This window comes from Oncorhynchus keta, chromosome 34 (genome assembly GCF_023373465.1).
Source record: "Oncorhynchus keta strain PuntledgeMale-10-30-2019 chromosome 34, Oket_V2, whole genome shotgun sequence".
Taxonomy (NCBI): Eukaryota; Metazoa; Chordata; class Actinopteri; order Salmoniformes; family Salmonidae; genus Oncorhynchus; species Oncorhynchus keta.
Window position 1 is genome coordinate 51,344,710 of NC_068454.1, and position 12,650 is coordinate 51,357,359.

Below are 12,650 nucleotides of genomic sequence, written 5' to 3' on the forward strand. Positions count from 1 at the left end.
CAAAACCCAAGGGAGTCTTTGAGGTGCCTTGCTGAGGAGACGTTATCCATGCATCTCCCCAGAAAAGCCCTCACCTCTTCGTCCTTAACGTAAGGGTTGTAAATGTTGACAGTTACAACCCTAAAGTTATTCTTCGCCAGGCTTGTTATTTCGTAGTGGCTCATCGGCCTCTCACCTCCCACTGCTCTTGCCCTTCTCAGGATATCATCGTGTTTCTCCTCTGTATATAGTGCCATGTCGTATGCTCCCTCCAACGAGTTGTCTTGGAAACAAAACACGTCCTTCACCGTCAGCTTTAGAATCCCCATCAATATTATCCTTCCAAAAGTTTCCCGTCCTAAAGGCTCCAACTCCTTTTCCTTCCAAGCAAACCGAATCGTGTTGGCCAGCCCAATCCCAGGGACCCGACCGTGTTGATGTATTTAGTACCATCTCCGCAAGGAGAATGGCGCTCGTTCTAGTCTCTTCCAAAACAAGGAAAAAAGAAAAACCAAAGTGACTGAGCCTGTCTGGTGAACACTAACACAGAGACAGGAACAATCACCCACGAAATACACAGTGAAACCCCGGCTACCTAAATATGGTTCCCAATCAGAGACAACGAGAATCACCTGACTCTGATTGAGAACCGCCTCAGGCAGCCAAACCTATGCTACACCCCTACTCAGCCGCAATCCCAATGCCTACAAAACCCCAATACGAAATACAACAAAATAAACCCATGTCACACCCTGGCCTGACCAAATATATAACGAAAACACAAAATACTATGACCAAGGCGTGACACCCACACACATTAAAAATCCTACAATGTGATTTTCTGGATTTTTTTCTCTCATTTTGTCTGTCATAGTTGAAGTGTACCTATGATGAAAATGACAGGCCTCTCTCATCTTTTTAAGTGGGAGAACTTGCACAATTGGTGGCTGACTAAATACTTTTTTGCCCCACTGTATGTCCCGCACATTGAATATAGTTGTGGAGAGTCCCTGTAATCCTAGATTCAGATAATTCAGGTGAGAAAAAACATCACCCAGATAGGCCAGTCGTGTGAGAAACTCCTCATCATGCAAGTGGACAGACAAGTGAAAATTATGGTCAGTAAAGAAAACTAAGCTCGTCTTCAAAACAATGTGTCAATACTTTGCCCCTTGATAAAAGCGTTACATGATTGCTGCCCATGTCATTGTATAGTGCAGAAATAAACAGGTTCAAAATCATATCAAATTGTATTTGTCACCAACCAGCTGTATGTTGATATTGTCGTTGTTCAGCCACGACTCTGTGAAATATAAGATATTACAATTTTTAATGTCCCGTTGGTAGGATATACATGCTTTCAGTTTGTCCCATTTATTTTCAAGTGATTGAACGTGTGCTAGCAGAACGGAAGGCAAGGGCAGATTAGCCACCTGTCGCCCGATCCTCACAAGGCATCCTTATCTCTTTCCACGAAACCTACGTTCCCTTACCAGTGAATCACGGGGATCTGGGCCTTGTCGGGTGTCCGTAGTATACACCTCCCGTCTGACTCTTTGAAGAAGAACTCCTCGTCCGAGTTCAGATGTCCAGCAGCTCTTTTTGGTCATCAGAGATGGTAGCAGCAACATTATGTACAAAACAAGTTATGAACAACGCAAAAAAAAAAAAAAAAAAAAAATAGTATGGGTGGTTAAGAACTGATAAGACAGCAGCCCTACCCTCTGGCGCTATCATCACCTTGCTTTAACAAAGTTAAGCATTTTCACTGTAGTGTCCAAATGTCTTTCAAGCTCGCAGGCATTCCCTTGCAGCAAGAGCCTCTCAGTGGATACTGTAGTGTGCCTAAGTGGCGTCGGAAGCAACTGCTTGCACGCGCGTTACCACTCCACTATGTCTCCCTGTCATGACTTTTGTGCCATCAGTACAGATACCAACACCTCTTGACCGCCAAAGTCCATTTGATGTCACAAAGCTGTCCAGTACTTAAAAAATATCCTCTCCTGTTGTCCTGGTTTCCAGAAGACGATATCTTCCTTAATTGAACCCCCATAAACGCAACAGACATTTACCAGGAGCTGTGCCAGGCCCGCCACATCTGTTGACTCATCCAGCTTGAACTCATAAAATTCACTGGCTTGTATGCAAAGCAGTAATTGTTTAAAACCATCTCTTACCATGTCACTGATGAGTGTCGTGAAACAATGTTGTTTGATGAAGTAATTGTCTGTATAGTTTTCTTGTCCTTTTCCCCCAGCATTGTTCTAGCTATATCCACGGCAGCAAGATTAAGTCCTCCACAATAGCATGGGGGCTTGCCTAATTCTAGTCACTCGGTAGCTCACCACATAAGACACTTCTAGCCCCTTCTTATTAATAGTATCTGTTGCTTTTATACATTACTTACTGTCTTAATTATCACTCAAAAAACTCCTGTGGCTTATTTTTCTAATTGGCATGTTTTGTTTCTAAATGTCTGCGCAAGAGTTTCATCGAGTTGTGAGAGTACTTTTGCACATATAACACACTGTGGCTGAGGAAAGGCACTACTCCCAATATAAGTGAACACCAAATCAATGTAGTTCTCATCATATTTACACCTCTTTGATGGTCCAACGTCCCGGTCTGTTTGATGCTTTCCCGGGTAAGGGGGCAGTAGCTCTTCGGCTGCATCAGATTCACAACTGTCAGTGTCCATGCTAGCTGGGCAAACAATAAATGTAGAATTACTGATGCTAGCATTGGATGTGCTCATGGAAGCAGAACAACTTGTGTCGTCGACAGGTGCAGGTGTAGTACTGCTGGTATGTGTCTATGGACGCAGGCCTTACTTTTTCTAACCATTTATCAATTTTCGAGCAAACGGAATGAGCAGCAGCTACATTTGCCTACATACGGACTGTTAATGGAATTCCCGCGAGAGAGTAACGGTTAATGTGATTGGATGTTACTTATTTGACTAGGCTACCTGTATTTGTTATTTTGTTGAACACTAGATGGTTTAATTTTATTTTTGGTAGTGAAACGAGGCTACTCAGGTGAGAAAAAAACTCATCAAAATATATAGCCCGCTGGAAAATATAAAAGGACTGTTTTAAAATGTGAAGATATAAAAAAATATATATCAAAAAATAAATTTTCTATGTGAATCACATTTTTATTTGGCGTACCCCCGATCACATTCCACATACCCCAGTTTGGGAATACCTGGTCTATATGATAATATTAATCAAGCACTTCAATGTGTTGATATAATTATGCCACAGCTGACAAGTGTGTGGAATGTGTAAATTGATGACAGATAATGTAAATGTTCATTTACAACATTTACTGCTTTTGCTAACACAAAGTAACATACCTAAATCAGTTTTATTCAGTTCACCTTTGGTTCATAGACCTAGAGTACAGGATATTGAGAGATCCTAGCCTAGACCCCACTGACTGACGGTGAGCGAATTTACCTTTGACAATGAGCTCAGCGAAGTTGGAGACCCCAGAGCCCCTGGAGGACTGGGTGACACATCGGTACAAGTCCTGGTCGTTACGCTGCACACTGTCCACCTGGAATGATGCCACAAAGCGCCGGTGACTCAGGTGCTTGACCAAGGCTGTAGCTATCACGTCCCCACTGTGCCTCTGGAGAGAGGGGACAGAAAAAACAGGATGGGTCAAGCACACTCACAAACACATTCTTGCACACAGACACACAGCTGCAAATGTAACAGTATTACTTCCATTTACCGCCTTGCCCCAACCTGGGCTTGAATCACATCAACAACTGCCTCCCATGAAGCATCGTTACCTATCGCGCCATAAAAGCCACAGCCTTTGCAGAGCAAAGGAAACAACTACTTCAAGGTTTCAGAGCGAGTGATGTCACCAATTGAAACACTACTACTAGCATGCACTGCTAACTAACTAGGCATTTCACACCGGTTACACTCACCCCCCTTTGACAACCTTCTCCACAGCAACCCCAGCAGCTGGGCAGAGCCCAACTGAGTGATCCAATGTAAGAGTATTGCTTCCGTCCCTCTCCTTGCCCCAACCTGGGCTTTTACCAGGGACCCTCTGAACACATTAACAACTGCCTCCCACGAACCATCGTTTCCTATTGCTCCACAAAAGTCTGTGGCCTTTGCAGTGTAAGGGTAGTGCTGTAGCAGTCATGACATTTAGTCAGCCGGTTATTTTCATGTAAATAATTGCATCTCAAGGCCTCTACGCATACACACAGCATACAAGCCAGTGATGTGCGCCTTTGGAACGTCTACATTTTAAAAAGTCTAATAAATCCATTAAATATACACTATCAAATCCATAATTTATTTTTTGGCACTCTTTAAAGAAACCTTATGATATGAAGAAAATATATTTTTGCACCATGCCATAGGCAGTAGGCTAGTTCATTTAGGAGACAAGATTCATTATTTTATATAACATGATTTTCTAGTAAGAAGGATATAATTCCCATTTCGGAGCGAGTGCGCATAGGAAGTGGCTTGAGCGTAAAAGTGACCATTTGAACCAGGTTCTATACGCTAGACTTATTTGGCAACTTTAGTTGCGAATGATACAAACCTTAGAATGTCTTAGAAATCAAAACATACAGGATATGGGCTGCATGATGCTACTATAGGCTATTATGATCTGTTCCTTGCCTAGGGCTGCTCAAACGTGTGTGCACGCTGTCCTCTCATCAAGTGATCACCCATCAGACTATTCTAACACTTTGCCAGTTGGTCAGCGCATGCTCGGAGTACACATCCTGCTAATCCGTCTGGCCCAGCGGCCTTGTGAATGTTGACCTGTTTTAATGGTCTTACTCACATCGGCTGTGGTCTTACTCACATCGACTAAAATTTGTTTCTATTGAAAATGGCTCATTTTCAAATGGGCGGGAACGGGGCCAGGAGTAAAAATACATGTCATCCGTATGCACTCAAATAGAGAATGGAGGTGTGTTGCCACAGTTCGTTTTTCAATCATGCCAGGTAAGTTACTACTCTGGTTTCATAGTAGAGCATGTGCTTAATATGAGCAGCTGAGGAACAAATACAGTAGCATCTGGGATCCTCCTCTTTTTAAGGGCAACCATCAAAACTTTCAAACGGGATTGAATATAGAAATGTCTGGGTTTATACACTGAACAAAACTATAAACGCAAAATGTAAAGTGTTGGTCCCATGTTTCATGAGCTGAAATAAGAAATCCCTGAAATGTTCCTAATACACAAAAAGCTTATTTTCTCAAATGTTTTGCACAAATGTGTTCACATCCCTGTTAGTGTGCACTTCTCCTTTGCCAAGATAATCCATCCACCTGACAGGTATGGCATATCAAGAAGCTGATTAAACAGCACGATCATTACACAGGTGAACCTTTGGTTGGGGACAATAAAAGGCACTCTAAGATGTGCAGTTTTGTCACACAACACAATGCCAGAGATGTCTCACCAGAGCTGTTGCCAGAGAATTGAACGTTCATTTTCCTACCATAAGCCGCCTCCATTGTCGTTTTAGAATTTAGCAGTACGTCCAATTAGCCTCACAACCGCAGACCATGTGTAACCATGCCAGCCCAGGACATCCACATCCGGCTTCTTCACCTGTGGGATCTTCGGAGACCAGCCACCTGGTCAGTTGATGAATCTTGGGGTTTGCACAACCAAAGAATTTCTGCACAAATTGTCAGAAACCGTCTCAGGGAAGCTCATCTGGGTGCTCATTGTCCTTGGGATCTTGACCTGACTGCAGTTCGGAGTCGCAAATGCTCACCCTTGATGGCAACTGGCACGCAGGAAAAGTGTGCTTTTCATGGTTTCAAATGTACTGGGCAGATAGCAGAGCATACCCAAGTTTGCTGATGTTAACATTGTGAACAGAGTGCCCCATGGTGGCGTTTGGTTTAAGCTATGGACAACAAACATAAGCCATGGACAACGAACACAATTGGCCCATTTTCGTGCCATTCATCCGCTGCCATCACCTCATGTTTCAGCATGATAATACACAACCCCATGTCGCAAGGAACTGTATGCAATTCCTGGAAACTGAAAATGTCCCAGTTCTTCTATGGCCTGCATACTCACCAGACATGTCACCCATTGAGCATGTATGGGTATGCTCTGGATCGACGTGTACAACAGCGTGTTCTAGTTCCCACCAATATCCAGCAACTTCGCACAGCCATTGAAGAGGAGTGGGACAACATTCCACAGTTCACAATCAACAGCCTGATAAACTCTATGCATCTCTATAAGGAGATGTGTTGCGCTGCATGAGGCAAATGGTGGTCACACCAGATACTGAATGGTTTTCTGATCCACACCCCTACCTTTTTTTTATGTATATGTGACCAACAGATGCATATCTGTATTCCCAGTCATGTGCAATCCATAGATTAGGGCCTAATGAATTTATTTCAATTGACAGATGTCCTTATATGAACTGTAGCTCAGTAAAATCTTTGAAATTGTTGCATATTGAGATTATATTTTTGTTCAGTATAATAACACTTATTTCACTCCCCGCACCGTTTGAGGAGCACGCAGCCTTGCTGCGCAACAGGTGATATTCCACCGAAACTCAGTATGCCATGGGCTCTCCAACACACTGTTTTCACAACAAAACATATTTTATTACATTCTTGACAGCCCCTCTCTTTGCGCTTTCTAGAAAGGAGAGAGAGGAGATGGAAATGCACAGTGGTGAGATATTCTGTAGCTAAAGGTAATGGATCAGCCTATTAATTATCAAATATAATTTTAAAAATCACCTAATACTTGTCACGTCTCTCGTCCAAAGGCATGGACCAAAGCGCAGCGTCGTAAGTGTTCATGATTTATATTTATCAAAACACTCGAACAAAAATAACAAAGTGAAAGACAACCAGTTCTGTAAAGCAAATGAACTATACAGAACACAACTACCCACAAAACACAGGTGGGGAAAGGCTAAATAAGTATGATTCCCAATCAGAGACAACGATAGACAGCTGCCTCTGATTGGGAACCACACTCGGCCAAAAACAAAGAAATTGAAAACAGAAATAAAGAAACTAGAATGCCCACCCTTGTCACACCCTGGCCTAACCAAAATAGAGAATAAAAGCCTCTATGTCCAGGGTGTGACAATACTAGGCTATTCAAAATCCAATATAAATTCACTATAATTGTAGGTTAACTTTGTAAGCCCCCCTGCACAATCAATGAACCAACAGCATCACCTAGGCCTATATTATATTCTCGTTTGGAGCGTAGCATAAGGTAACCAGTCCATCTAGAACGCATAATAATAATACAGTCCACACTCAAAGACAATTATTATAGAATTACTTAAATTTTGGAGTGGAGGCTCGACCAATTATGTTTTTCTGCCGTGCGTAATATGCAGTTGGCTTTTAGGCTATGTTTCGTATAATGGCACAATCATTTTTTTTGGGGGGGGCATTGGGCTCATACACTAAGTGTATAAAAAATTGATCGTTCCATGACATATACTGACCAGGTGAATCCAGGTGAAAGCTATGATCCCTTATAGATGTCACCTGTTAAATCCAATTCAATCAGTGTAGATTGACATGTTAAAGAAAGATTTTTAAGCCTTGAGACATGGATTGTGCATGTGTGCTATTCAGAGGGTGAATGAATGAAAAATTAACGAAATCCAGGCGCATACAAAAGACCGGCCCAAACACAGGACCACACATTCCAGAAAAAATCAAGGAAAATGCACAACCACGAAACAAACAGAGGAACAAGCCCGCACAACAGCAGGCGGGCATAACCAGCTTAAATAGCCCTAACAAAACCCAAACGAGAAACAGGTGCAACCAATAAGACAAAACTAACAGAAAAGGAAAAGGGGATCGGTGGCAGCTTGTAGACCGGTGACGACGACCGCCGCGCGAACAGGAAGAGGAGCCACCTTCGGTGGGAGTCGTGACAGGAACATTGGCATCAACGTGATTGGCGTCAACATTCCTGTGGAATGCTGCACATTAAGTTTTAATATTCATATGGTTGTTTTGAATTAATCATCACCTTAAAAACACTGTCCACTTCGTCGTGTTAGGCTTTGAAACAACATCCACAATATTTGTGTATGCTCCATCTTCTTAAACCAGCTAAATGAAGTCCCATATTTGAGGCAGTCTGCATAGTAAGATTATTGTTCCCTTGGTGGAGCCATGACACTCAGCTAACAACATAATAACTAAATATGTTTCAATTATTGCTATCCAGGCCATTTGAGTTGAGTGATTAAAAAAGGATGATTGTCCAGCAGCATAAAATTAAAATTTGAATGGCAGGGGACATCCCTCGGTGCTAAACATGTACAATTACATTCAGGTATCCTTTAATACAAACAAACGAAATCGTGTCAAGATAATAATGATTATGAGAGCAATGTTGGTTATGAGGGCCATTAGTTAATTCAGCGCAGGTGCCGGTAGTCAGTCCTCTTTTGTGTTCATACTATAGCAATATAGGGTGTTAGCACCACCCAGCACTCACACAGTCCTGCAAAACACTACGGAGCCAATACATTTAAATCCACATGGGTAGCTAAAAGTGCATGCCTGGTGGGCTTAATGTTTCACCATATAGTCACTCTAATGTGTCGTCTGGCAGATGAATAGCATGGGGTAGGCTTTCATGTTTTGGTACAGAGCAAAAGGAAACGAAACAGAGAAAATGACTCTGACACCAGTGCTCTTCAAAGCCAGAATATACCATGGAGAAGGAGTGGGCGTGACAAAGGTAGAGAGAGAGAGAGCGCAGGAGAAAAAATAACAAAAACAAAAAAGAAAGCTGCAGTAGAGATATTGTTGAATGAAAGGAGGTATCCCACTAAACCCTTCAAGGCATTTCTCATATTGTTCTATTCCATTATCACCACAAGCATCCTTCAAGCCTGTAGTCTCAACAACAGGCCACCTTGAGCCTAACATTAGTCTAACGTGTAGGCCAAGCTATTTTTCAGTGTGTGAAATAGCAGGCTTGCCTATCAACACATTCTTCTCTCTCTTTCTTTTTCATTGAAAAACAACTGGTGAGTAAACAGAATCAGTCTCAGAGAAGACATTGGCCCGGGGTCCTCTGGGAAGCAAGTGGGATGAGCTAGGCCCCTTCTCTGTTTGCTTGGATGGCTGGATGTGAGTAAGTCTTTGTGCTGTCCAAAGCCACAGTGGACTTGTCTGTATGTTTGTAAACTCTTGAAAGCCACAGACCACACAAGCCCCAACTAATCACAAGTACACACCCAAACACCCAAACTCTGATTAGGGTCAAGCAGTGGCAACCAGTCTGGTCTGGTGGTCATACCAAAAAAAAAAAAACTCAATCATAGACTTCAGTGTCTACTGCCCTTGGCTTACTTCTTTTATCTATTTAGATTTTTCTCCCTCCACAAAAGGATATTAGGAAAATCAGGTTAATCAAATAAGCCAGAGACGGATTATGTAAACTATCAGGCTGGAGCGAATTACTGAGAAAATTACCAAATTATCTGTTTAGTCTGGCACGAGTTGGCATGGTGAGACTGGGTCGCAGCTGGTACACACAGCAGATGCAACAATCAAATGAAAACAACAAAACAACAGGGAGGGGAAGCAACCTCATCTAAAATGGCAGCCGTGACACCCATCTCCTCATGCTGTTTGGGGAAGGCAGGCATCGAAGAGCCTTGAGGACTTTTGTTATTGCGAATGTTAGTGCCGTTATGACAGCTCCCTACTGGAGGCATCCGTCCTTGTCCTTGTGATGTGACATAATGGTTTGTTTGATATCATTCTCACTCGGATGTTAAAGGTTTTGTAACGTTGAAGGAAGGACAGGGACGCCTCCGCTACTTTGAGGTCTCAAAGTTGAAGACGATGTTGTGCCTTGCGCCTCAAGGCTTGCATGGTGTAATTAACACATACTGTGGTGGTGGTGGTGGTGGTGGTGGTGGTGGTGGTGGTAAGAGTCGTGGATGTGTGGCTGCCTGGTAATTGCTGTGAGAGACAGAGCCTGGAAACAAAAGACTATCACAATGCTCTTTGAAACCTTCAATCAGGCCTTCATACGTAATGTTTTTAAAACCAATGAATGTTATTCACTCAGACATGCACTGCAGCAGCCTTCCTGACCTTCAGAGGGATGGAATTTGCATGAATAAAGCATACAAGTGGGAAAAGGGGATATTAAAAACAGAGCCCTCTATTTGAATATTTTCTTTGAAATACTTCAGCTGCGCTTGATTGAGTTTGTCTGGCTCAATGGAACCAATTCAATAGCTGAAAATGAACCCAAAAGTGCAAACCCACCTGCCACTCCAGACAGACTCAATCAAACTCTCAAAAGTATTTGAAAGAAAATACATACTATGGGTGTGCCCCTAAATCCCCACTGACCTCCAGTAGGAACTTCTCAGCTTCCGATGCCCGGCCCGATGCCACACACTGGAAGGTGGCATTCTGCCCAGCATTGACTTCCTCATCTCCCAGCCGGGAGAAGTGGGGCGCCTTATCTGTTTGAACAGAGTGAGAGAGCAGAAATCAAATGACTGCTGTGCCGTGACAGACAGCCAATCCCAATGTTGGCCAGCCAGACCAACAAAATAAATGCTTTTATTTCAAATACATTTTACAAAGTTATGTGTGGCAAAACACCCCTTTCCTTCAATTTCAGGGTTATGCTAGGGCTCCCGTGTGGCACAGCGGTCTAAGGCACTGCAGTGCTAGAGGCATCACTACAGACCCTGGTTCTATCCCGGACTGTATCACAACTGGCGGTGATCAGGAGTCCCATAGAGTGGGGCAAAATTTCCCCAGCGTCGTCCGGGTTAGGGGAGCTTTTGGCCGGGGTTGGCTGTCATTGTAAAATAAAAATATGTTCTGAACTGACTTGCAAAGTTAAATAAAAAATGAAATACTACATTTCATGATTTCTAAAGAGCTACAGTAAATGATCACCATTCGGACTTTGTTCCAGCTTCATTGCCAGTGTGTGAAAGTATGAAAATGTCACCGTCGGCAGCTTTTCACATTATACGACAAAGTAATTCAAACTTTCATGTTAAATTAGATAAAAATCAGAGACTAATTGTCTCCCATTAAGGACATCACAGCTGGTTGGAGAAAGACTCATTGACATACTGACATATTGCTTGTTCTCTCCCTTTATTGTCCTACAATAAACCCACAAAGAGAAGTCATCCAATACACAACTTAGAAATGAATTGCTGGCGGCTACTATTCTCGACAACCTTTCACTGTGGCGATAGGTCACAACACAGGCATCAACGGAAGTTAAGTGAACATCCTTTAACCAGATCCCCAGACAATTCCGAAATCAGGCTCAAGAACATTGTTGCTGATGAAAGAGCCGCACTCTTCTAATAAGAACCCAGCTTGATGCATCGAGCTCCGCAGTGAGTGTGGGTTCCTCAGCAGCAATCCCATCCAGCTACACTGTGATTAACACTGGAGCTCTCCTGCTCCTCCACAGCTCTATGAGACAGACTTCCCGCAGAGCCTAACCACTGGGTTAGAGCCTCCAGCACAGGCTCTCACAAAAATGAAGACAACCCAACCTAGACAGGATACGTTACTTTAGTGGTGGAGTAGTAGTGAAATCAAAAAGAGGGAGGCGAATGTTTCAATTCCTGCTCATCCATGTTCAGTGTTTCATTACATTGTTGCTTTCTGGGAGAGAGAGAGAGAGAATTTGTTGATCTACTTTGTGTAAATAGGCAGGGAGGAGAGGCGGGGATGCTTCTTGCGTTTGTAGTCCACAGGTGGTCATGTTTCCCATGGACGAGTCCCCCGTCTAAGGTTAATTCATAATTAATCGTAGCTATGAGCCAGCATAAACAAACACAAAAACGAATGTGATAAAAAAAACTGGGCCTTCTGTTGACTAAAAAACTTGGTAGTATAAATGTGTCAGATCACATCCCGGGGACTCTTTACCATGATAAATATTTAATTTGACTGCAACACTGGTTTCAGAGTCAAAGACTAGGACTATGGAGACTACAACAGAAATGTAATGCGTGCTTAGCAGTTTCAACCAGAATTTGCAAGAAGGAAGGAGCTTGGTGGCTTTTCTTATTTTTTTTCTCTCCGCTTTCGTCTCCTTTCCTTATGACAAATGGTGCAGGCTGGCCGTGTGCCACCATAGACAGTCCAAATTATTTAATGGTAGCACTGGGGGTGGGGGGTGTAGAAGATACCATCTGCTCTCCATGGGAAACGCGGGGAACCACTGGGTGGCTAGGCAGGGACACAGTCAGCATCTCTGATTGAAATCCCTTCCGGTCTCCATGGCACGTGGTGTCTATAAAACGATACAGTAGAAACTATACTGAACAAAAATATAAACGCAACATGTAAAGTGTTAGTAATATTTTACATGAGCTAAAATAAAAGTTCCCAGAAATGTTCCATATGCACAAAAAGCTTTTCTCAAAAATGTTTGTTTGTTACATCCCTGTTAGTGAGCATTTCTCCCTTGCCAAGATAATCCATCCACCTGACAGGTGTGACATATCAAGAAGCTGATTAAACAGCATGATCATTACACAGGTGAACCTTGTGCTGTGGACAATAAAAGGCACTCTAAAATGTGCAGTGCCACAAGTTGAGGGAGCGTGCAATTGGCATGCTGACTGCAGGAATGTCCA

At 42.9% G+C, this 12,650-nt stretch overlaps 1 protein-coding gene across 9 annotated transcripts in view; it reads right to left on the reverse strand.

Moving 5' to 3' along the window:
* ptprub (protein tyrosine phosphatase receptor type Ub) overlaps positions 1 to 12,650 on the reverse strand; it is a 342,049-nt gene that overhangs the window by 162,163 nt on the left and 167,236 nt on the right. For all 9 annotated transcript variants that reach the window (XM_052494008.1, XM_052494003.1, XM_052494010.1 and 6 more), the window contains exons 5-6: positions 10,378 to 10,493; positions 3,441 to 3,615 (exon numbers count right to left, since the gene is read on the reverse strand). In XM_052494008.1, coding sequence (XP_052349968.1) covers positions 3,441 to 3,615; positions 10,378 to 10,493 — 291 coding nt within the window. The remainder of the gene's footprint in view (positions 1 to 3,440; positions 3,616 to 10,377; positions 10,494 to 12,650) is intronic.